This window comes from Haemorhous mexicanus, chromosome 13 (genome assembly GCF_027477595.1).
Source record: "Haemorhous mexicanus isolate bHaeMex1 chromosome 13, bHaeMex1.pri, whole genome shotgun sequence".
NCBI classification, from domain to species: domain Eukaryota; kingdom Metazoa; phylum Chordata; class Aves; order Passeriformes; family Fringillidae; genus Haemorhous; species Haemorhous mexicanus.
This window is the reverse complement of record NC_082353.1, coordinates 12,303,524-12,328,581: the sequence shown is the minus strand read 5'-3', so window position 1 is coordinate 12,328,581 and position 25,058 is coordinate 12,303,524. Positions and strand designations below refer to the sequence as shown.

Below are 25,058 nucleotides of genomic sequence, written 5' to 3'. Positions count from 1 at the left end.
ATGATAGAAGTGCTATTTGACTTGGAAATACTCTCAAATGCAATCTACAGATATGTGCATCTAACAGGACAGTGGGGAGCAGAAGTTTTAGACATGCACAATTCCATCCATCACAATCTCTGACCTTTCATCTTTGCTTTAAGCACAGCGTGGCAGCATCCTGACAGGAATGCCAGTGTGATAGCAGTTCCCACTACTTAGCTTATGGATAAAGCAAAATCCAAGCAAGCTCTGTAACCTAAAGGTGTTGGACTACAATATCGTAACAACCTACAGTGGCAGAAAGGCCCTTTTGTATTTATAGAGAGGAGGCAACCTGGAAAGACTGTATTCATCTGGACAGCTCAGAGTCCACAAAGTGGAACTGTTTGGCCTCATGGTGGAACCCCTGTATTCTGAATGTACCCAGGATAAGAAATCTTTACACTAAGCTACCATACACCTACAAGCCCAGATTTAACCTGCTTCTGACGTCAGTGGCATTCAAGAAGCTAAGGGCAGCAAGAACATGATCTACAAAGTTCAGACGATGGCAAGAACTTGGCTTCAAATATTTTTGTTTATTCTGTACTTTCACTTTATGCAGAACTTCCACTGACATGAAAAGTTGTTCTCTGTGTGGATCAGAAAGGAAAGCTTTTGCCCAGTTATGGTTATTGTGATATTCAGCTGTGAATACTTCATCTATTTTCTGTTTTGAAACTCGCTAGGGTTTCACATTTTCATAAGGCTGATTTGGTGGTAACAATTTTGCCTTCTTTTCTTCCCTTTTTGGAGGTAGGGATCACATGATGAATTTTTATTGATGAAAGCTGACAGCACATTAGGAATCTGGACAGAATGCACATAACAGCGGATTGTGTTTGTATCTGGGCAAGAAACAGGAACACTGATGTACAGCATGGGAGCGTGTGCAGCTGAAAAGCAGCACTGTGCTTGGGAAGGTAATGCTGCAATACAAACACTATCATTAATTAAGGCATATCACAGTTCATGAAAAATGTGCATCCCATCCTTTCAAATTTACTGGCAAAACCCACAAACAACAGGTATTTTGCACATACTAATGCTCAAATGGGTTTTAATTAAATTGGGGTTTACAGTTGATGTAATTAGATGTTGAAGTACCGTAGACATGTATTGTATTTGCAGTTTTTTAATAATTTACTATACATTTGTTTAATTGAAGAAAAAAGGTGTGTTGTTTTATTGTGGGTTTTATTAAATCGATTATTAAACTTCACATTGTCTTATAAAATATTAATTTGTATTTCTCTCTCTCATAATCTTTGCATTCTTACAGCAATCTGATTCTTAGGGCAGCTGTGTTTTGAAATGTCTGAACATTCTGAGCTTTAACTCAGTTTGCAGATGCTCTACATAGAATTAATTAAGTCTGTCTTATTCAGAACAATTTAAGACTTGTGATTTCACATGCAATAATTGCACTTCAGAAAGTATAAGCTGACAAAGTATGGTGAAGGATCATCATAAAGCAACTGGCACAATATTCCTGAAACCCTACATTCACCCTTGAGGGGCCCTTGCTACCAAGGTCTGTAGACTAGAAATTCAGAGAAAAGGCAACAGAAGATGGAATGAGAATAAAGAATAAAAGAATCAGTAAGTTTTTATAGATACTTCAAGATTGTTTTCAGTATCAACTCAGAGAAAATTAATATAAATAAGGGGCATTAATATAAATAAGGTCTCATGTTTTTCCAAGCCAGATTATTTAATGTGGCTAAGATAGTTTACACACTCTTACACTATTCTTTTCCTTCTAACAAATCTGCCTGAAATGAAAATGCATATACTTGACAGAACTTCTTTCTAAACAAAAAACTTCCAAGATCCAAGCAGGTTTCCACAACCAGTGTCCCTGGTTTCCAGAGCTGTGCTGGAATACTCTTGCTGACTGAACAGATGAAACCCTGAGAAAATTCTGCCACTTCTGAAAGTCCACATTGGGAGAAGGTTTTTCCTTTTTAAATTGGTGATTGTCACACATCCTTTTCTGAAGCACAGATACAGTTTTGATGACAACCTACTCATATGAGTCAATAAAACATTTCCATATGAGTAGACTGCAAACCCTCACATCCTACTCTTCCCTTCTGAAGTGTTCTTATCCTAAGAAGAAAATTATCAGAAACATATTTTGTTTCTGAATGTTTTCCTTGCTTAATTATGTGGTTTGGGTTTTGTTTTTAATTGTGTTGACATTTTGTCTTTTCAATACCAGCAGCATTTCTTTCTTCACCAGCAGAATTACCATTTAAAATGTCATACTTGAATCTGGTCTTCAATTATCTCACTACTGTACATATCTATTTCTTGCAGAATCACTCCCAAGTGGCAGAGTGACTCAGAAAAGCAGAAGGCTGGCATTTAAAAGTAATTTTCTGACATAGAAGCAAAAACCCCAGAAGAAACCCATCGAATCATGACTGGCAAGGATTCTGTTCAGGTATTTTGGTGGATCTCATGAGGACACTGCACTGACGCTGCACAGGGCAGGGCTGTTAAACATTATTTCTCTCTACAAATAACTGTAAGTGTAACAAACAAAGATGAGTAGTTGGGTTAAAGACATGATACATTCTGCAGCAGCCTCCTAGTCCAATAAACTAATCCATTGCCAGAGAAGAAGTTCCCTTGGGGTCTCAAGAGAGGGGGACAATCCCCTGGAAGTATCCAGATCATTTCCCTCTATCCAAAAGGGCACTGCCGAGGTCTTTTTTCTTGCTGGCTGCTCCAAACACATTCAGTTTTTCCAGGAATGAGCACACATATCTCAAATGTCATGTTTCACCAGCTCTTTGCATTATGCCACTGCTCTCAGCCTCTCTGTTTTCTTGCCATATTCTGTCCTCTCCACAGTTTCATTAATAATATCTAGCTCACATTCTGGGCACCTGCTGCTTACAGGGTCACCAGGAGCTTCTCTCACTTCACCAGGGGTGGAACACACCCCAGGAACTGTGCTGTTCAAATACAGGCTGCCTTTGCCCAAAGATAATTTCTTCTTTCATCAATTAAAAAAAAAAAAAAAAAGCCTCCTAACCAAGTTGCTAATTCACAGGAAAGACTTAATCTGAAAGCCTCTAGATTTCCTTTCTACCATAAAAAAAATATAAATGTCCTCCACATTCCCCCCCTAATTTCCTTTCCAGTTTTACCCTCTCCTCCCCTCTATAACAAAGCATGCTGGGCACTGACAGTGTCTGTGCTCTGGAGCTGGAAAATCACCTACTGGTCTACTCTTCTTATTCCATTTTCCACAGCTGAATGCTTTAGGAAGGACCCTACATGCTCTTTCATTCTCTGAAATACCTGACACAACTTTGAAAGCTACTAGAATAAATATGGATCCTTTCCATTTTCTGTTTTGCAGCCACCACAGCAATCTGCTCTTAAAACACACGTGTAGCTGCCTTCTGTGTGTAAAGCTGTAACATGATGATATCCTTATCATTATATTTGCTCTTTTGAGTAGTTTTGCTCTTTTATCTCTGTTTTCTTGCAGTATTTCACAGTTTGAAAGCAACTGGTGCTAAATATGCAGGATAAAATAACTGCTTTTATTACAGCAATGAAGCATTTACACCTTTTATGGCATCAATTTATATAGGGGAAAAAAAAAGCCATTTCATAAGCAAAAGTACAATTTTATCCTTAAGATGACTGTTTCATGATTGCCTTATTATTATACATGGTAAAAAGATAAGTTGTTTCCCCAGGACCATTATCAGCCAGTACATGAGGGCACATAAATCGTCAGTGTTGTCTGTATAGAGTGTGTTCTGCATTGTTTTACATAGTAAACTAAGTACTGAGACACACAGGGATTTTTAGTTCAGCTGATGAATAAACAAAAGAACCAGATGGCAAGCAGACTAAAAACTTGCATTTATCCCAGGTGCATTAAGAGCACCCAAGTCCCTGTAATCTTTCTATTTCTTTTCCCAAAGCACACACAAAGAAATTATTTAATAAATCCCTAAATGAACTGATGAAACATGAACTTAGAAAACCAGTTACCTAAGTCTAGTATCTGGCCTTTGTAAAACAGAATTTTTGAGAAAAACAAAAACTTTCATAGTTAAGATGGTGCTCAGTAGCATACAAGTATTCTGAATTTTTTTAGAGACTTCTCGTGCTCCTGTTTCCCCTGTGAGAACAAGTCTGACACACCTGTATTGTATGGACCAAGGTTCTCCTCACCGGGAGCCTTGCAGGCCGCTCCCGGCTTTTCCAGACGATGGCGCAGCGCTCCCAGCGCTCACCAAGCGCTGCGTGCTGCGGAGAGCCACGGACACTTCCCGCTGCCAAGGGAACAGATACTATTACACGTCCTAGAAACGTCATATTAGTAAAGAAATAGCAACACAACTCCAAAACACTCCCGCTCCCCCTAAAATAAACCCCACCAAACTCTCATTTTTTCCTAAAAACCACAGGGGATTAAACTTTTTAATGGATGCAATAAGGAAAAGCAGAAACATAGGGCAGACTGCCTAATCAATTACTGGGAAGGAGTTTAGACACTTCTTGCAGGGATATATAGGTAAATACCATGGAATGCAAGCTCCAGTACTTTCCTCCAGTTACAAACATCTAAGAAAAAAAAAAATCATATGAGTAGAAATTAGTTGAGGCTACAGATATCTGAAATGTAATTAGATTATATTAATTAATATTAATACTTAACAAGGTAACTTATCATGCAAGCCCTTTGTTTCTATGAAAATAAGTATTCCTTCTTTGGGGTGCTGAATTCATGTTTCCAGGACAACAGATGCTTCTATCTGAAACATTCCTGACTGCTTTTTTCTGAAGAATCAGAGGACACTTTCAATCAAAAACATAAACTGAGGGAAACAATTTTGTTTCAAACCAGGCAGGTACAATTATAAATTACAAATATTGTTGTGTTTACATTCTAGTAAATTGCTAGTATAGTGGTGGTTTTGGATTTAGTGGAACAGACTTCAGAGAGAGAAAATACAGATAAGGGAGGCTGATGAACTCAGACCACAACATCCTTCCAGTAAAGTCTTCTTTCATTTCTTGAAGCTATTAAGCAATTCTGTATTTTCTAAGCTACTGCAGAAGAGCCACACCTTAAACTGGAAACAGAAATTGCCCAATCAGTTACATACTGGTTTCTTTCTATTTGCTTGAAACAGAACCTAGATGGAATAAATGAGGATGGTTTTCAAGCAACTTAGCTTCCTCAACTTGCAACAGAGCAAAGTTCAAGTCATACAATAGAAAAAACCAAAGGACAGCAACTCCCTGCTTATCAAATGTTAAAGGTTCATGGGCAGTTAGCTGTAAATGAAGATATGTTTTAGATGTGAATAGCTATGCAGGATATCTCATTACATTAACTCTATTAACTGTCTTTGTAAAGAAGCAATGAAAGCAGAATATTTTTCTTCCCCAGATTTACTACATCTGAGATTGCTCTAAGGGGAGGACCAAGAGAAGAGCTAGTTCATAATTTTAGCTGTCAGAGCTAGAAGAAAGCTGCTCATGGAGTTGGAGTAATAACAAAATTAAACTCTACTAATCAGCCCACCCCCTGCTATAGCTAAGTAGGGGTATTAGTACTGCAGGGTTGTTTGCATGGCTTTTTAAAATTTCTTTTTATTTTTTAAGAGTTCATATTTTGTTTATGATACAAGGTTTTTTTGTGTACAAAAAAGGAAGGAGGGAAGAAAATATAAAGCCAGGTCATGTGGATAGTGCAGATAGTAACTGGGAAACATTACCATGCAACCAAGTATGGAACATACTACTGTACCTGGAACAAATTGTGGTGGTCAGAAATTAAATCAATTCCAATTTCCTTTACAGACTGCAGCATAAATTGATCTGTTGTGCAGTTCAACTAAGACTGATCTGATGGTTTTATAGTCACTTTTCTCCTAAACAAGGTACATTTTACCTGCCTAGCCCACACCAAAAACTTTCATTACTGTATGAAAAAAAGAATATTGGAGTGTTGCCCCCATCTCCCTTCTTTGTTGGGTTGCCATACTTTCTTTTATCTGTTTAGTGAAGAAGAAGAAAGCCCAGTAGATAAAGAACTTCCCTTAGCTTTTGCTTTTTGTAACTGATTACACTTCCTTTCAATGAATGTACTGTAGCTACAGCAATACCCTGTGCTGTACTATTCCTTAAGGAATGCAGGTTATACCTGTGGCACTGCCAGCCAGACACCTGTGGGGATTTCTAAAAGCAGATAGGAAGGTCAAACACTTTGGTTCTTTATTGAGGGAATCCATCTATGACTTTGGTGGTGATTCTGTTTACTGCAGAGGGTGTAAACCTGTGCCCTTTACACTTACTGAGAAGTGACACTGTCAACAGTAAATCCTCAAACACCAACTTCCCTGTAACACCCTCTTTTGTGTAGTGGAAACGCCTCCTCTGTGAACTAATAAAAATACAGGAACTTGAGCACAGACATGCCCAATTCTTAAATGCTTTAATTTTTCTTGAGAGAGAATTTTCAAAAAACACATACTAGTACAAATACACAACCACTGCAAACTTTACTGTATTAATTCCATGCCTCCCTGAAATGAGTATAAAACATTCACCTAACTTTAAACTGATGTTTTTTCATCTACTTTGTAAAACATGCTATTGTAACATGGAAAATATGGGCAAGAGTTTTGGCAATGAGGCAATGACTAGAACTGCAAGTCATTGGGACTGGGATTGTGCTGTGCATTTCTGCTTTAGGGAGTAAGGTGGATACTCCAGTCTTGAAGATGAATTAATTTTTTCTGACCATAGCATGCTTCATTCAAAGTATTTGCCAAGAGGAAAACTAAACGCAGTAATGGCAGCATAATGCTAACATATTTAATAATGCTAAAAGCATGGGCAGCATAGTGCTAACAGTCTTCAAAAACATTTAGGCTTTATTGAATTATAAAAGTCACTGCAGAAGGAAAAGATGCATCATTAAACGAAACAGTTTTAACAGCTTGAATAAAAACGCCATGCTTCCCTTTCTTTTAATGTAGTGAGTTGGTGATTTATTAGCAGTAGATGACTGCTTTTCTTTGGCAAACAGATAAGATTTTTCTGTTACTACCAGGGATCAGGACTTTCTGCATTTACTTCCTTGTTTGTGCAGCAGCAGCATCATATAAAGGATGGTGTTTATTAGTTACCTGCCTATTGGAAACACATTTAATTCAATTAAAGAAGTGATAACCAACAGGAGATGAAGAACGTGATAGTTTTGCTTGAGTTGAAAGCGTAAACACATTTATTCATGTGCAAGAAATTTTTCAGACTTGTGTGGCTTTCTGACCTCTTGGATAATACAGAACTTAGCAATGAAAAATTCACAGTGTCCAATACTGAAACAGGAAGGGAAAGAACTCCAGCTTTTCACTAACATTATGCTGTTGACAATCTCTGTTATGATCTAGTGGGGAGGTGAGCGTACCTCATTTACACTTCACACAGCATCAGTGCTTTCTGATGATAAAATATAGTTCTGTGCAGAAGGCTGATGCAGTCCTTGAGCCCAGAGTCTACTTCTGGAGTACCAGACCAGACTGGTCTCATGCCAAAGTCTGTAAAAATGAGTAAAATGATAGAAAACCAAAGAGTTCTACAGAACCGGAACCACAAAGTGGGATGCAGGTGGCTCTGCCTTGGGACTGCATGATTTAATGATTTAGGATTTTGACAGGATTGCTACAGAGTTCTGGTCCCCAGAGTCTATTTTTGGTGCTGTATCCTAATGATTTATCCTCTAGAGTCTCTAGATTCTCAGTTTACCATCATCTGGTAACAGCAACGTCTGTGCAGAATTCCCAAGCGCTTCAGCAGGGAAATCTGATTATAAAATCAATGTCTTTAATAGAAGTCCCAAGTTCAAGAGCTATCATCTCCTCCCCCTGCATCAGCAACACTTGGGATCAGTGAAGTCAGCAAATCTGGATGAGGGAGAGCTAAGGAAGTTTGAACTTACAGAAATTATGTCTTCTAATTACTAAAAAAAATACACAAATGAAAAAAAGCTGTTTCACAGCTTCTTCCTGGACTGGCATTATCACAGTCTGCCAGGCCACAGGAATCACTGTGATTTATAGTGCATAGGATTAAAAACTGACAGACCACTTCAAGTTTGGAGTCACAGAGCATGAACAAATTGTTTTACCATTTACTTGCATAGAAACAACCAGATGAACAGAATTTCAGTAACAGAACAGCTCTCACTCAAAACAAAAGATATCCTGATAGAAGTGGGTGAGTAAGAGCCTCCCATAATATTATTAGCAGATATGGCCCTTATTTTTATGCAGCAGCATAATTTAGAGAGCTTTCAGTGGAATGAACCCTACCTACCAACATAATGTTAATTTGTTAATAAATTCAAAGAAAAACTGCAAATGTTTTTATGTGAGTCTGTTGAAAGATAATGCATGCTTATGTTTACAGCTCAAATTTGTGTTTCCTTTTTTTTAAAAATGGGAAGACAATTTTAAGTACTTTTGTTATTTATGCATATAATGACTTCATGAAATGTTTACAGTCTATGTGTCCTTACTGTTATCAGTAAGGCTTTGCCTTTTTTCCACCCATGATGCATTTATTACAATCCATCAGCATAAATAAAGCAAAGCAGAAGAGGAGAGAGGGAGAAGGAAGGCAAACTTTAAAAACAAGGCCTCTTCTGCTTAATTTCTTAGTTTAAACCACCAGCCTAACTATATTCTGATCTACTCTAGAACACAGTGCAGGACTACCAATAAACAGTAGTAATAGAGAAATAAATTAGGCTAAGAAAAATTTTTCTGATGAGTTTGTTTTGATGGGTGAGACAGAGATCTGGCAAGAAGAAAATGTGCCAACAAGTGAAAAAAGAAGTAAGTCTCAACAGACAATAGGGAGAAGGGTCTGAAAGGCAGCAAGCAAGTAATACCAGAGTCTAGAAATACTCTATATCGAATATTTCAAGTTGAAGTGAGTTATTTTTCTACTGCTTGACAGCCAGTAAAACTGGAAGTACATCTATCTGCATTTTAACAGATGTTCCCAAGTACTTTTTAAACCTTACAGAGAGATGGTCACAAAAGTGACTTGCTTTATCTTAAGAATGTGGCATGATGAAGTCAATTATTTACACAGACCTTTTAGGGAATGTTACACACATTTAGATCTTGGCCAGGAACAGCAGAAATGGTATTGACAGCCAGGACAGGAGCACATCTGCCAGCCCAGCCCTGGCTGCCACTGCTGCTGCTGCACATCCAAGCCTGTTCATGGGGCTCCACACACAGAGCCACCAGCCCGGACACCCCCAGGGACTCTGGACAGAGCCATGCAGTGTCACAACCCCTGAAGAGAGGCCACAGAGCCGGTGTGGCGCACCAGGCCAAACCTTGGAAGTCTTAAATGTGAAAACCAACACCAAACCAAAGCCTTTGTCATGCCCCTGTTGCTAAGAGATGAGGGTTTATTTAAACTAATTTGGTAACCTGGCAGTGAAGGCCAGCACTGGTCTATATCCTGATACCCAAACAAACTGTCTCTAGGGCTCCCAACCAGTGCTCTGCCACCCCCGCTCTTACACTTTGCTCACATGGCCCTCAGTCCCCACACAGGCACTGTGGTGATGCTGCAGGACAGCTCTCACTTGTGAGGGTGAAATCTGCCCCAGGCCCCGGGGTCCCCACGCTCTGAGGGGCTCTCCCACCTCCTGGGTGAGCCCTGAAGGGCAACACCTCCCCAGTAATGGCTCAGGCCAGAATGTATGCACAACAAAATTATCTAAAAGTAAACACTAATTAAACAAAACCCCTTGTTCATCTGGACAAGGTCCAGCATAAATAGGGCTGGCACAGCCTTGGTGAGGGTGTGTGATCTTTGGCCAGGGCAAGGCGCACAGGAGAAGTGCTTTGGATGTGGTGTCAGCTCACGGCTTCGCAGGGGCCATTACAGCGACGGCTGCTTCCTGATGGAGAGAGCTTTGGGCAGACAAGCTGCCTGCTCCCTGACATCAGCACCTGAGGGGCAACACTCACCAACGCCAGTGTCCCAGGCCAAGCCAGCAGTATAGCTTTTATTTCTATTGCAGTTACACTTTTTACGGGCTTTCATTGCCCGTGTGCTCCCATCTGGCATGTGGATGTGCCGGACAGCAACGGCTTCAGACAGCAAAGGAAAACTGTGCCATGTTTGTTTAACCTGAAAGCTTTTTCAGAAGTGTCCAACACCAAATATTGGCTGGATTCAGTGAATCATTCCCATTATTCTTGTTTGTTTTCCACAGCTAGTCCTAGGGACAGCCACCCTTTGCACTAAGGCAGACAACAACTGCAGGATGAACCACTTCCTTCAACAATTGCATCAGCCCCCTCTGTAAGTTACTATTTTCTGCAGAAAGCCACCACTGAAGTAACCAGACAGTGCAGAACTACATTAATAGCACCTTGTGGCACAGAAATGCAGGGGGTCAGAAGGAGAAATGCTGACACTAGGGCTATCACATGCAAAGAAACAAAAAACCCCAACACAGCTCTCTGATAGCCACACCGCCACAAGATCTGCAGATTTAAGGCCTTGAAGTACTACTGTAATAACAAAAATTATCAATTCATTTTATATACACTGCAAAAGGCAGTCTTCTATTCTTCTGTTCTTCCAGAAAGCTATTTACATATAGACTACATAGAAAAATTTAGAGAAGCATGATCATAGATTCTAATGATGGATTTCTAATAGTGATTATTACTATTAAAACACATTTCTAATGGATTCCAACTTATACAGGAAACTCTAACAAACTAGTGACCATTTTTATTGCACTTCATAATTAATATGAAATTTGGAAGTGATATAGTTTCATGTAAATGTACTAGCTAGGGTGAGCAAAGATAGTGATTGTTAAAAAAAGCCAACATCAACCAAACCAATACCAAGAGCAGAATGGAGCAGGAGATTAAAGACAGCAAAGGAAATAGAAATAAGAAAGTTGTTAAATTATTTCAATAGCCTTCAAATGGTTTATGGAATTAAAACTCATGGGTTTGCATGACACAGATCAGGGAAGCTTTACTGTTCTCTTAAACATCAGCTCACAAAATTCAACCAGTTGAATCTTTACTGTTTGTAGAACAAGGAAATAACTTGTACATTGCTTTATGGATTTATGTTGAGTAGTTGATTGGGGAGACACAGTAATTGTTCTTGGTGTATGCTATTTATAAGAAAAAAATTTTCTATGCAGGAGACAGATTTTCAGGGACAGTCAGAAAAAAAACAAGACCCTAAGAGCTTTAACAATATTCATAATCTTTTTGAACTGTGAAAAAAAAAAAAAGATTTCTTATATTGTGTGAAAACCCTCCCCAAAAATCCATATTAATAAAGAAAAACAGAACAGCTTACAAAGGAAAACAGATTTATTACCACAGCTGTTATGCTTCAGGACATATAAAATAAGCAATAACCTATGACTGACAGCAGTCACACAGTGTGACAGCAGTCACACTGCTTAATGTGCCACTAGAAACATCACTGAAACGTGGCTAAATACAAAAATTACTAAAATTTACTTACACTTTTTTCCCCAATGTTGACAGATACTTAGGTTATAGTATTTGCAGCCAAAAAAAGTGACTTACTGAAGAACAATTAATACACCAACTTGGAGCATGGCACTTTGTTTTTGCTACAGTCCAGCAGAAATATGGAAATACAGAGAAAGATTTTAAAATATTTTCTGCTTTAAAATACTTAAAACTTATATTCCTCAGAGCTCTGTATTTTTGTGGTTCTATGATAGTCAATCTTCTTGTAATGTCATTCCTTTAATGCAAGCTAAGGACTTATTCTAAAGAGTAGTAGTTCTTCTCACTCTAAAACAAATGCTGCTGAGTCATCCTTACTAGATAAACAAATATTTATGCAACAGTTAGATTATTTTTTTTCTCAGCTGAAGAAAACAGCTTCTGAAGCCAAGCTACCTTGGAATTCAGGAGACAGCTTTTCTAAATGAAGTTTGTCTTTGCTGCAGCTGAATAACCTAAAGCACTTGACTATTACTCATTTAAGGGGACTTTTCCCAATTAGCAGCTGTGTTACTTTTGCTTTCTTCATCACAGAAAGGATTATGAATTCTGACCATCCATTGTAAAATAAACTGTGGAATAAATTGAGAAACTGCTCGGAAGAGGGCACATACAGAAAATATCTACAAAAAGACTGTTCTGCCATTGGATGCACTTATTGTCTCATGATTTTACTGGGACCCTGCCCATCACATTCTTTCCCTGGCCAACCCATAATTAAACACACAGAAGCTTAAAGAGGAACTGTCTCTTCATAGACTCATCCTAATTTTAATCAGCTAGTTTCTATTTGATAAAAGAGATACTCCTAGTAGTGTGTAGAAATCTTTAAAAATATTCTTAATTGTGCAGTACATTGCAGCTTGCACTTGAACAACCTTGCACAAAAAGAAGGAATTAACATTTTGTAGTCTTGGATGATGCAGATTTTGTAGTTCTAGTAACTTAAAAAAAATTAATCATGAACCATATTTAAATACAAAATAAATGATCTGATTTTCATTTCCCTTCTAGCCATGCTTAACTCTTAGGTTTTGAGGTTCTAAATCTAGAGTCTCAAATACACCCTTAAATAACCTATTGGACTCTTCAGTGGGGAAGTTTCAGTATTTGCAGCACAACATTAGTTTTGACTTAATCTGTCCCCACATCTAACACAGACAAGGAGTGCAAGTGTACTGTATGACCACATATGCTGCCATACAAAGACATCCTTTGGCTATTACTTTGGTCTCTAAACAAGATTGAAATACAGAACAGAAAGTTCTGTATCTCTGAAAGGAGACCAGGATTTTCAATTTAGAGAGGCTTTTGAATTTACATGAAATATACAAATTTAGAATTTATTTTATTAAAATGAATAAAATGGCAAAAATAATGTATTTTGAAACAAATCCTGAAATTCTACAAAAGCTATGAAGGCTTTTTTGGTTCATAATTGCCATCTGAATACTCAGAAATTTACATCAAAAGCTTATTGAAAATGAGTATTTTGATTCAGATTTTTGGACTATGTGGATGCTGTATGCCAGCTTCTAAAGCAACATGAAACTCCTCATCCAGAGGCCAAAAAAAATGCAGGGAGACCCTAAAAATGTAGCAGAAGCATTTCCGCACACTGATTTCAGTAGTCAAGTTTGTGCAGAAGTGATTCCACTAGATTCATAGGGTACCTTTTTGAGGCAACAGAAACTTCTCACTTCGTCAGCTTTTTGACCTCTTCCAGCTCTTTTATAGGTTGCCACTGCTGATTGATTGTTACCAGCTGGAAGAAATGGAAAATATGAAAGTTAGTAAAATCCCAGTGAGCATTTACTGCACTCCCACACCTCCCCATATCAAACATCAGCTTATTGCTGAAGAAGTTCTAGTGGCTTTACATTTTCCTTTCAGAAATATGAACGGATGACACAATAATTTGTTGAAGAAAATCACTTGGATATTAATTAATCATGCAAAATAATTTTATTTTTCCTTATCCTAAGTGCTCTAATAAATTATGATATTTTTCCTTCAGGCTACAGTACTCAAACATTCTTACTCAATTCTGTAATTCAGGAACAAGATGAGGGTAAACAGCACTTCCTCTATACTCCAAGTTTCCACTATTATCAATGCAATTGAGTAAATGGATGTTTGGGACGGGAATAGACATAGGACAACAACCAGAAGTACAGTATGAATTTAAGATCAGACCTACAGTGTAAGAGCTGAATCCCTATCATTAGCTAATAGGATGAAGACATAAAGTAATGAAAGAAGCATTTGTTTCCACTTTTAACTAGATACACATCAACTTCACACTTTTTCTCTTGTTCACATTTTGCTAGTTCTTACACATTAAAAGAAGTGATTCACTTTGTTGGACATTTATGCTATTTATACATATATTATATGTACAAATTACCTTCTGAGGCTTGGCAGGATCAATAGTTTCCCATGGTTCTGAACTGCCAATCTTGTGAATGCTTTAAAAGAAGATAAAGCAGGTATTATGTTTTAAGGTGTGTCCTTGAACACATTTTCATATGAGCAGCCTATTGTCAGTAGAGCTAATCACTTTAGTAAGGAGTTCCCTAAAACACAAGTTTACAGGTTTGGGCACTGTATTTTAAAATCTGGACAGGAATCAATGACAGCTTGCTTTATTTGCAGCTTCCAAAGCACCAAGCAAGCCAGCATTGTTCACATATCTTTGTGAGAGAAGCAAGCTGAAAAATCAACACTGAATAAAGACACTAAGTAAGGGGACTTTTACCCTGACAGTTAAAATGCCTATTCTAAAAACTTTAAAATAAATAAATAAATTCCCAAAACCTTTCCAATTATCAGCCAAGCAATTGGAATACTATCAAACACTGTTCTTTATATACAAGTTGATGGCCTGGTTGCAATATATGTGCATCTCATCTACCTGTGTGATTATATGAAATTCTTAATGATAACATTTAAAACTTCTTTTACCTAAAGCAAAACCCCCATAATTATTAAATCAAAAGTTAGGAAATAACTTGGACTACACTCCAAATTAATAAATTTCCTCACTATTTATAAACTGCAGATACTCTAGTCAATATCAGTCCTCCCAGTACTCTGGAACATGTGCCTGGCGCAATTTTTTAAAATTTTTCTGTGTGTAAAACACGATGGTCAAATATTTGGTTGAATAAAACAAGTTAGGGGAAGCTCCAAGAAAAAAATTTTAGCTTACATCACATCAGATTTGTGGAATAGGGAATAGACACAAAAAGAGAACGCCCCAGCTGCTGCAAAGGTCAATATTCCGGCCAGGGGAATGAGCTGAAAGATAAAATAGAGAAAAGAGCTGATCTGAAGTCCCAGCTACAGACCCACGAGTAGGGGGAGCAAGGGATACACAGAACTAGGCAGGGATTACCTGTTCCTGTATACTGCCTCTACATTACTCTTTACACCACTTCAGTTTTAATATGTGAATTTCACTTTTACCTCTACATTACCCTTCTCCACAGCTCACTTTTAACACATGAACTTTACGCGGGTCCCATTTCCTCGGGACATCAAGTGGCAATCCTGGTGCAGCCGCCCGAGCCCCCCGCATCCCTCCCCGCGGGCGGGTAACAGCCCCGGCCCCTCAGGCAAACTCACTTCTCTCTTCGTTCTAAGTGTGTGCAAGATGCCCTTGTTCATGCTGGCAGCGGCTGCGGAGGGCACCGGCGGCGGCTCTCAGCGCTCCCCGGCTGCGGCAGGAGACGCCGGCCGGACCCGCCCCGCGCTTTTTGAGCCCCGCGCCCTGAGGGGGCGGGACAGCGCGCCCCCCAGCGGCCGGCGCGGAGCAGGCCCTGAGGGGGCGGGACAGCGCGCCCCCCAGCGGCCGGCGCGGAGCGGGCCCTGAGGGAGGGGGACAGCGCGCCCCCCAGCGGCCGGCGAGGAGCGGGCCCTGAGGGAGTGGGACAGCGCACCCCCCAGCGGCCAGCGAGGAGCGGGCCCTGAGGGAGGGGGACAGCGCGCCCCCCAGCGGGCCGGCAGCGCCCCCTGCAGGTGCCAGAGGGAGCGGCCGGACAGAGCGGGATGCGGCCGGAGCCCTTCCTGCGCCAACCTTCTCTCCCCGTGACTGCAGCACTGCAGCCTCGCTTCTTCGCTTCTCCTTTGGCCTCCTGTCTGTCCCCTGCTCCAGGCAGTGCCCAAAGAACAGGGTGTCTAGGCAAACGCCCCGGTGATGACAGGGCCTGCCTCTTCTGAGCTCAGAGAGGTGCCTCTAGGGACCAAAAAAGGAGCCGGTGTCACCGTGTCCCCTTGCACTGCAGCAAAAGCTCAGTCCAGGCACAGGTTCTCATCACTGTCTTGTGTTCCACAGCTCCTATCACTTCCCACTATCCTTCTCTGAGAAAAACTACCAGGAGCAGGCTGGAGGTGAGAGCAGGTGACTCCCATCCATTGGTTTCTCCCCTTCTCTCTTGCCCACTGGAAAGCAGTGAGAGGAAGGAGAGGCTGCCTGCACTGCATGTTCTGCTACTCCCTGCAGCAAGGAACACACATGACAGGGCACAAGCAGCTCAGCTGGTCCTCCTAGGGAGCAAGTGTGGAAATGAAGCAGCAGCATCTTTGAGGAGCTGGCAGCATCTTACTGTAACAACTTTGAAATCCAACAATTCCAATGGAAACTCTCAAACACTGGAAAGCAAAACAGACAGTTTTCATACTTTTTCTCAGCACTAATGCTGAGAAACCTTTGTGTATTTGGGAAGGTCATGAGCACTGTCCATTTGTTGCTACCAATAAAGCTACAGGATGGTTCTTTCCATAAATTGGTGATGAAAGCCACCAAGCTGTAGGGCAGTTGCTTGTATCTGAGCCCTTTCCTAGGTTACACCTTCTACTACTGCCTTTTGCCTTCCTCAGCCACCAACTGCCTTGGAACTTCCTTTTGTGATCCATCTCACTATAAACCACACTCAGTGCAGTCCCTAGTGTGCCTGTTATGAGAGAGAAATAATTGTTAATGGGCTTATAATTTCTAGACTTCAGCTAAAATAAGGAACTGTCTTTGAGAGTGGTGTATTTTGTTCCCAGGCATTTTCACTGGGAAAAAGAAAAGGTAATAAAAAAGAATAAAAACCTTCTTACTCTAGTAAGTTAAAATACACACTTACATACATGTAACACCAATTTCCTTAGAAGTGTCTGTGTATTTTAGAAGGCACCATACAAAAATGCATTGACAAGGAATGGCTGGGTGTGGAAAATAATTCTGCAGAAATTGTCATTATGCAAACTCCCTTTTCTAAAGAAGAAATTATAGTTTGACTTGATTACATACTTGGTATCTGCTTACTCAATCCGAACGTTTGTACAGTAAGCAGTAACTAATCCAAAATTACTCCCAAAACCCCTGACTTCCAAACCCACACCAAGGAGTTAAGCACTGGCAACCCTTTCACTGCCACTCTATTCTGGAATCTGCTTGTAAGAGTGTAAGCCTAGACAGGCACACATAAAATACAGAGTGGGACTTCGTCCTATATAATTTCCTGAAAGCTTTTCTATTTCTTATGTATTTGCTGTCTTTTGGAGACTTCACAACACATTTTACATTTTCTTATTATGTCATTTTTGTACTTAAAAGTAGGAAATCTACAGTAACACTAAGCTGTTCCATAGTGTTTCATCTAAGTATTTCAATTATTAGTTTCATCAGATGTAAACCTACCCAAAGCAAACAAGATTATAATTTATTATCCATTATTTAAATTACAGAACTTTTCAAAAGTGACACTTTACTGTATTTCACACTCCCTGAAAACTACAGTAAGTACAGCTTTAAAAAGCAGGAAAGATGCAAACCTTTTCAAAATCTTGGTAATATATTTAAAAATACTTATGCCACTCCTTTATAGATTCAAGAGGCTAATTCTTGATTAGAGAATTTTTCATAAAATTCCAAGTCTTTTATGTTTAAAGACGGTTTTACAGTCTGCAATGATTTCACAAAATGTTCCTGTTTTACAGCAGTTGCTTCAAGTCCATTCTCTTGCAATGCCAACAAAGCAGCCTTTAAAAGAAAAAAAACAACAACTTAGTCCTTATCATATTTTAAATTGTAAAGAATACTGTAAGTATTCTAAAATATTTTACAAGGAAAAAAGCATTAGTTAAAGCATGTGAAAACAGTATTGCATAACTTACAGTTATTTGAGTTAGCTCTTTTTTTTCATTCAAAGTTGTTATTTAGAGATAATTGCACAGATGAGCCAGGAATATCTCTTACCTCCTTGCACAGGTTTTCAATATCAGCTCCAGAAAAGAGGTCTGTTTGGACTGCCACATCTTCTAATGACACATGAGTATCTAATGGAATTTTTTCGGTGCAGATTTTCAAAATAGAAAGCCTTCCCTGTAAATTGGTGCATATTATGCAAGAAAACAAAACCAAACAAACCAAAAATTAATCTTTTTCCAAAGCAGTACCAAACTTGAAATTAGAGCAAAGGAAAATCCAGAAAAACACCAAAACTACCTGCTTTTGGTGGAAGAATAAAATGCTATTAATGGAGATAATGCACTTCTGGTTGTCTCATGTATTTAAGGTTATTATTCACAGTCACTGCTTGCTTCATGAAAACACAGTATTTTAGGCTGAACAGGCCTGATTTGGCATGCTTTGGGACAACTTTTTTTTGTGAAGCTCAGGACAAATAGCTACACTAGCCTTGGGAACAGTACACAAAAATTATTTGAAGTACGGACAGACAACTTATTTTGATATTTCCTGAATTGTAGATTGATTTTGTAAATACACATTTTCTCTATTTTCCATATGCAATATGATAACTACCTACACCAGTTAAAATGTTACTGGTGTTTAAAATATAAATATCTTTATTACTTTAAAAATTTTTTCATTGTACCTTGAATTTGTTGAGTGATCGCCAGTGAAATACCCATCACTTGTTAAGTATGTTACAGGAATATGCCCCCTTTGCTCTTAAAGTATGCTGGCAATTAATATCTCTCCCTTTAAAGCCATGTATGGATGTGTAATACCTTCAGATCTGGAGGTGGAATATAAATCATCTTGTCCAGCCTCCCAGGACGGAGCAAGGCATCATCCAACATATCTGGTCTATTTGTTGCAGCAACTACCATGAAATCTTTGTTCAAAGTTTCCTGGAACTCTAGCTGAGAAAGAGATCATGTAAACAAATTAGTGCAACATGGTTGAGATAGATATTATCAAAAGATATAATGAGAAGAGGGGAAGAGGGGAAGGGCAAAAAGATAACGTAATTTTACATGTTGTTACTTTCCCTTCAATATTAGTATTTTATTTTTCTTGAGGTAAAAAAATGCCTTGGTGCAGGGCAGATTACATGACAAAGAAGAAATATAGTTCGTATCTGCTTGGCAACAAATAAAGACTTTCCTTTGACCAGATTGGAATGAAGAGCTTTTTATATGCAAAAAATCCAGTATCCTACAATTCTGGAACTGTTTTCTTTATTATTCCCCCAGCGAGTATCATAATAAGAAAAATTTATATACAATAAAGGTAAATATTAAATGTTGTGAACAATTCACTGACAAGTAAAGTACAAGTTTGTGTTTAAATAACTAACTGATCATAACTGTGCTGCTTTTGTATGCATTATGTGTGAGAAAGAGCTTCAAATGAAGTAGGGGAAGTACTTAGAAAAAGTAAGCTCAGGGAGGAACTTGTTTAAGAGTAGAAATCACATAATCAATCTAAAAATTTACTTTAGTGTCAAGAAAAGGATTTTTGTGACAGAATATGAACACTCAACAAGTAATGCTCATTAGCCTGTGTGGGTATTTTGGTCAAACAAAGCCTCATTGAGGAACAGTGTATGTAAAAACAATCAAGAGCCTATACACAGTATCTTCTAAAAACTAGTAATTATGACAGAGTAAAACAGCTTCTTGCATGTTTTTAAGTCCAAGGATTTGAAGATAAAAATGCAAATGCCAGCAACTAAAATTTTTGAAACAACCGGACAGCACTTCTCATTTTTCTATACAAAAAAGAGAGCATGAATACCTTTCTTTCCTCATCACTTTGTTCTTGGCACTGAGCCTCAAGCTGTAGCTTGCCTCCTCTTCTTTCTGTAACTTTCAGCCCAACCCCATCCAATTCATTGAGAAGAACAGAGAGAACCCGCTCTGAGACACCATGGCTAGTTCTGCAGAGTGCCCGAGATCCCAAGATAGAATCAATCTCATCTAGGAATATTATTGCTGGAGTATTTGCTCTTGCTTGGCGGAAAACCTTTTCAACAAATGGTAATAAAATAAAACATTAATGCCTGAAAAAAGAATCCCATTTACATATACTTTGTTTTTTACTTAACTTTAAAGGTACATTTGTAATGATTCTTAAGAGTTGTTCTGGCTTACATTTACTTTTGGCAAATTCTGCTTCTTTTTTATATATTCCTAAATGAACTGAAAACAAAAGGCTAAAAATCTGAAGTTTAACACTGGTATAATTTTAGGGATAGACTCTCACTTTATCTACATGTGAATGAATCTCTAAGCCATTTCTATTTTATAATCAGATGAGAGCTCTATCATCTTCTCAACAACAAAATTTAGGTCTAAATGATACTTTACAAAAATCAAGCAAAAATAGACTACAGAACCTTACACAAATTAAAAACCGTACCTGAGACAAAATCTTCTCTGAATCTCCAACGTAAGGTGAGAACAGGTCAGCACCACTTACAGAGAGAAAGGAACAGTGACAACTCGTGGCCACAGCCTTCACCAGTGTGGTTTTGGCACACCCAGATGGCCCATAGAGAAGAATCCCCTTGGGATGAGACAGGCCCATCCTGGCAAATGCCTCAGGAAATTTCATAGGCCACTCAATACTCTGCCAGTACATAAAAAAGAGATGAAATTCTTAGTAACAAGCAATCTATAAAACTGCCAAGTACATAATTTCCTCTCCTTGGTACAAGGAAATTAATTAATTTAATTGGAAATCAGAGAATACTGATTTAGTCTTTCTTCATATATTGCCCCCTGCTTAAATTTTCTCTTTGAAACAGAACTAAAAGCAAACCTGAAGAGATAACACCCAAGAGCCATCCCTGGATAAATATTCAGGAATGGACAAATAATTTGGCTACAAGTTTTTCAGCTACAAAAAACATGCCTATTTTCCCATATTATTGTGCTTGGTGGAGGTATCTTGAGATTACAAGATAATACTGTAATAATGTTTAAAATACAATTTATAATCAGGTAATTTGCAAAAGAAATAATTTTCATAATGCAGGGTACAGAATACCTTTGAATACCCATTAGAAATTAGCTGTTTATCTAAATTAGTTCAATGCATTACCTGTTTTAACTTTAATTTCACATCTTCAAGACCACCAATTTGCTCCCAAGTCACAGGTTTACACTCTGTTAGTCCAACTGCACTTCGAAAAGAGGATGGCTGAATTGTTTTAAAAGCTTCTTGGAAATCTCCCATGTTGATCATGTTTTCATTTTCAGCTGAATCCTGAAAAATAGGCCCAGATAGAGCATATTAACAATATTTTAATGCAATACTTAAAAGCTGCATTAATATGCAAAATGCTTCACATAAGGCTAAATACAACTAATAAGGAAGTAAATTCCTGACCTAATGAGCCTAAACACTACAGAAACACAAATGAAACATAAAGTAAAATATAACCTTTTTAATAGCAAGTTTTTACACAGGAAAAAAACAATTTTAACAGAAATTAATGTTTCAGAGAAAACTACTATTCCCTAAATTATAGCTCCATTAGACAGTGACCTGCTAAATCAAATAGTTGCTTTCAGAGTTAACATACATCATATCCTACAATCTTATGAATAGAAATAGAAAAGTTGCAAAATTCATTTTCACCACACACTGAAGAATGTAACACATTTTATCTCAAACAGGCTATAAAATGCCACTATTAAACCACAGATGAAGTAACGGAACTAAGGTGAAAACTGAAAGGATGAGCAAAAATAACGTATTTATATTTATATTTATATTTATATTTAGCTTGGTGTGAGTCTTCAACTTTTTGAGCTTTTTCAAGTAAAGTATTAATGAGGAAAGGGTAGTACCAATATTACTAACATTGTTCTTGACTGATTTACAACCATACCCAAGAGCTGTGGGACACAGCCTGCATGGCAGCTTCTCTGCAGAGTGCTGTAAGGTCTGCTCCAACATACCCAGTCGTCATTTCTGCCAGCTTAGCCAAATCAACCTCTGCAGAAATGGGCATGTCAGATGTAAGCAACTGCAGGATGGATCTTCTCTGTGTAACTGTTGGGGTACCAATAATAACCTAAACCAAACGGAATTAACAAAAAATTTAAGTAGATAATTTGCCATACTCATTTATTTCACAGACCTAAGCAAGCAATTTTGTCTCCGCTTTATAAAATTTATATATACTTATATCCCAACTAAAGAGCTTTACAGGAAACCTATTGCCAGCACTATACAAATGTCAAGTATTTAAAATGCCATTTACTCTCCAAGGGAACAGTGTTTGCATAAAGAGTTTTTGACAAGACACTGTCAGATACCATTTATCAAGTTCCGTAACACTGAAATAATAATTTCCTTACATCACAAGCACTAAATTAGACTAATATGATAGGAAAACAATAAAATAGATAAACATTCACACATTATTGGAAACATTATCATAAAAATACATCTCAACAATCTATAAATCCCAGAAAATTAAAGAACTTGATTAAACTGGTGACCTAGGAGTGCGTTTAGCCAGGAAAATAAACAATACAAGCACAAGCACTGTGTGTTGTATAACTGCATGTGTTTTTCTTCTTTGGACTACTAGGCTAATGGAAGTTTTCCAGAGTGGACCCAACCTCTGTTACTGAAACCTGAATAGAAGTTTTGACACAATAGATTACTAGTTCTCTGTCACAATAAATTTTTAAGGAGAAATGCACAAATCTTCAATCCAGAATTTAAATACAAAAAAATCCAATCCTGTAAAGCTAAGCATCTGTAAGCAAACAAACCTGACGATCAGGTCAATGTCTCTATGATAAAGAAACAAAAAGACTCCTCCCATCCATTTTCAAGTATATGGAGCTCTCAGTGTTCTGAGTAAAAAATCCCAAGACAACCATACCCAAGTTGCAGCAAACTACACACAGAAACAAGACATCTGTCCCAACCTGCAGAATCCCACTATGAAACATGACTAAAAGACATTAAAGAAAACTATTATCAGCCCTCTTCCACCTCAATAAGGAAAGAAAAATGCGAGAGTATGAGCAGGGCTTATTTACCTCTCTGTCAAATCTGCCAGGTCTCCTCAGTGCAGGGTCTAAGGCATCAGGCCTGTTTGTGGCTGCCACAATGACCATGTTGCCCTCACTCCCTACACCATCCAGCAGCGTCAGCAACTGAGCAACAATACGATCTTCAGGAGCATTGTTTGAACTGCCTCGCTTTGGGCATAGAGAATCAATCTCGTCAAAAAACAGAATGGTTGGGCCCTCGTTTGACATCTCTCTGCCCTTTTCAAAGACTCTTCGCAAATTCTCTTCACCTTCTCCTGGTCTTGAACCATGGAGGGCTGGGCCACTGATGCCAAACAGATACGCACCCAGCTCTTTTGCTACTGCCTTTACCATTAGAGTTTTCCCTACACCTGGGGGCCCAATTAACAGCACTCCATTCGGGACAGAAAGACTCAGCTTCTTGAAAGTTTTTGGAAAGCGGAAAGGCAGATCAATCATTTCTTTCAAAGACTTCCCCACATCATCCAGTCCTGCAATTGGAGTTTTTGCAGTGTCTTCTGATAGATGTCTGTACCATTCTAAAGTGACCACCTCCTTAATTTTTATGCTTGTTTGGGGAGTTATCAATCCAGCTCCCTCCTCCAAAGGAGACGCAGACAGTATTTCAACATACACCACGGGATTTTCGGGACTTGGGGCAACAGTAACAACATAACGAGGCGAAACATACACATTTCTTAGCAGCTCTCGGATTGTCTCCTGCAACACCGCTCGGGGAGTCGACTTTTTCAGCGCGGCGCTCTTGAGGACCACTCTGACAGCCGCCGCTCGCAGCTGTCCGTAGGGCAGCAGCTGCAGCCGGCCCACGCTCAGCGAGAGCCCCCGCAGGTCCCGGGCCGGCAGCCCCGCCGTGCTGCACGAAAGGTCGGCCTGCAGGTACCCGTCCGCTAGGTCGTGCCGGGGCCACGCCGTGCACACACAGCAGCCGCCGGGCAAGGAGATCCTCAGCGGGGCGCCGATCCTGGCTCCCAGGAAGGAGAGCGCGGCAGGTCCCAAGCGGCACCGCTGCGTGCCCTCATCTCGCGGGTCCAGCGGGAGCAGCTTTAAGACTGCCGCCTCCATCGCTGCCTCCGAGAGGGAGAGCAGCAACACCCCTGCTCTGCGCGGGCCCGTCGGTTCCTTACTCACCGCGTCTGGCCCTCCCGCGGGGCTCCCGTTCCGCCGCCGCCCGGCGCAGCGCGGCCGCCGGCACTGCCGACCCGCGGCGGGCGGGACGGGACCGCCGGGCAGGGAGCGGGCGGGCCCGAGCGCAGCCGAGCCGCTCGCGCGCTGACAGGCGGCCCCGCGCATGCGCCACAGTGGAGCAGGCGCACTGCGCCCCGCCTCAGCCCCCTCAGAAACACGGCGTGAATTCGGCGGGAATGGAGCTCGGAGGTCGTCGAATGCAGCCCGTGTACAACACCACCGTGTCAGGCTGACCGTGCCACTCAGTGCCATGTCCAGTCTCTCCTTAAACATAGCCAGGGACGGTGATTCCTGGGCAGTTCATTCCATATTTAGTCGCCCTTCCTGCGAAGGATTTTTCCCTAATGTTCAACCTAAGCCTCTCCTGGTGCAGCTTGAGACTGTGGCCTTTTGTCCTGTCTGGGAGAAGAGGCCAAGCCCCATCTGGCTACAACCTCCTTTCAGGACGTTGTGGAGACCAATACGGTCCTGCCTGAGCCTCTTGATCTCCAGGCTGAGCCCTCTGTTCTCCCTCAGCCATTCCTCACGCGACTTGTGCTCCAGGCCCTTCACCATCTTCCTTGGCATTCTCTGGACCTGCTCTGGTCCCTCAATGTCCTTCCTGAACTGAGGGGCTCAGAAATGGCCACAGTACTTGATGTCCACCACCTCGCTCATGCCCTCCCTCAGCCGCTGCCCTGGGCCTTCCCTTTTGAAGGGCTGTCAAAGAGATGCCTGTGAGGTGAGTGCTGTGCCCTGGAGACTTCTTATACTCTCATCCCACAGACAAATACACTGACCCCTTTTCTAATTGTCATCTGGCTTGTTCTCCGCAGAGCTGGTCAGAACAGGGCTTGTTTGCCACCCTCATTTCTTTGCCCTCTTTTTGTCTCCTCAGCACTGCCCGTTTGTTCGGTGCTTCTGAAACACGTTCCCAAATGTTGGGCGTCCCCATTCCTCTGC

At 40.0% G+C, this 25,058-nt stretch overlaps 2 protein-coding genes across 3 annotated transcripts; both read right to left on the bottom strand.

Annotated features, from left to right (window-relative positions):
- Positions 1–768: 768 nt before the first annotated feature.
- On the bottom strand, positions 769–15,375 carry C13H15orf48 (chromosome 13 C15orf48 homolog). 2 transcript variants are annotated; one of them, XM_059858405.1, is made up of 5 exons: positions 15,240–15,375; positions 14,824–14,912; positions 14,020–14,080; positions 13,286–13,377; positions 769–4,620 (listed from the first exon to the last, which is right to left on the bottom strand). In XM_059858405.1, the coding sequence occupies exons 1-4, from the start codon at positions 15,279–15,281 to the stop codon at positions 13,309–13,311; spliced, it is 261 nt and encodes an 86-aa protein (XP_059714388.1). In that variant the 5' UTR covers positions 15,282–15,375; the 3' UTR covers positions 769–4,620; positions 13,286–13,308. The 2 variants fall into 2 exon arrangements, with proteins under 2 accessions (XP_059714388.1, XP_059714387.1); XM_059858404.1 differs by lacking the exon at positions 769–4,620 and having other exon boundaries at positions 11,427–13,377.
- A 1,381-nt stretch (positions 15,376–16,756) lies between these two features.
- AFG2B (AFG2 AAA ATPase homolog B) lies at positions 16,757–24,221 on the bottom strand. The gene is made up of 8 exons (XM_059858456.1): positions 22,917–24,221; positions 21,749–21,934; positions 20,956–21,120; positions 20,272–20,481; positions 19,648–19,875; positions 18,636–18,770; positions 17,860–17,985; positions 16,757–17,643 (listed from the first exon to the last, which is right to left on the bottom strand). Exons 1-8 carry the CDS (start codon positions 24,219–24,221, stop codon positions 17,491–17,493), a joined length of 2,508 nt encoding a protein of 835 aa, XP_059714439.1. The 3' UTR covers positions 16,757–17,490.
- Between the last annotated feature and the right edge of the window lie 837 nt (positions 24,222–25,058).

What these genes read in the sequence shown, in the direction of transcription:
- C13H15orf48 (XM_059858405.1), bottom strand. Translation starts at nt 15,281, where the DNA reads ATGAACAAGGGCATCTTGCACACACTTAGAACGAAGAGAGAA. An exon ending in CACTTAGAACGAAGAGAGAA is followed by an intron (nt 14,913 to 15,239) that starts GTGAGTTTGCCT and finishes TTTATCTTTCAG; the next exon opens with CTCATTCCCCTGGCCGGAAT. An exon ending in ATCCTGCCAAGCCTCAGAAG is followed by an intron (nt 13,378 to 14,019) that starts GTAATTTGTACA and finishes CATTTCTTCCAG; the next exon opens with CTGGTAACAATCAATCAGCA.
- AFG2B (XM_059858456.1), bottom strand. Translation starts at nt 24,221, where the DNA reads ATGCGCGGGGCCGCCTGTCAGCGCGCGAGCGGCTCGGCTGCGCTCGGG. An exon ending in CTGGCAGATTTGACAGAGAG is followed by an intron (nt 21,935 to 22,916) that starts GTAAATAAGCCC and finishes CGTTTGGTTTAG; the next exon opens with GTTATTATTGGTACCCCAAC. An exon ending in TTCCACCTCCAGATCTGAAG is followed by an intron (nt 17,986 to 18,635) that starts GTATTACACATC and finishes ACCAATTTACAG; the next exon opens with GGAAGGCTTTCTATTTTGAA.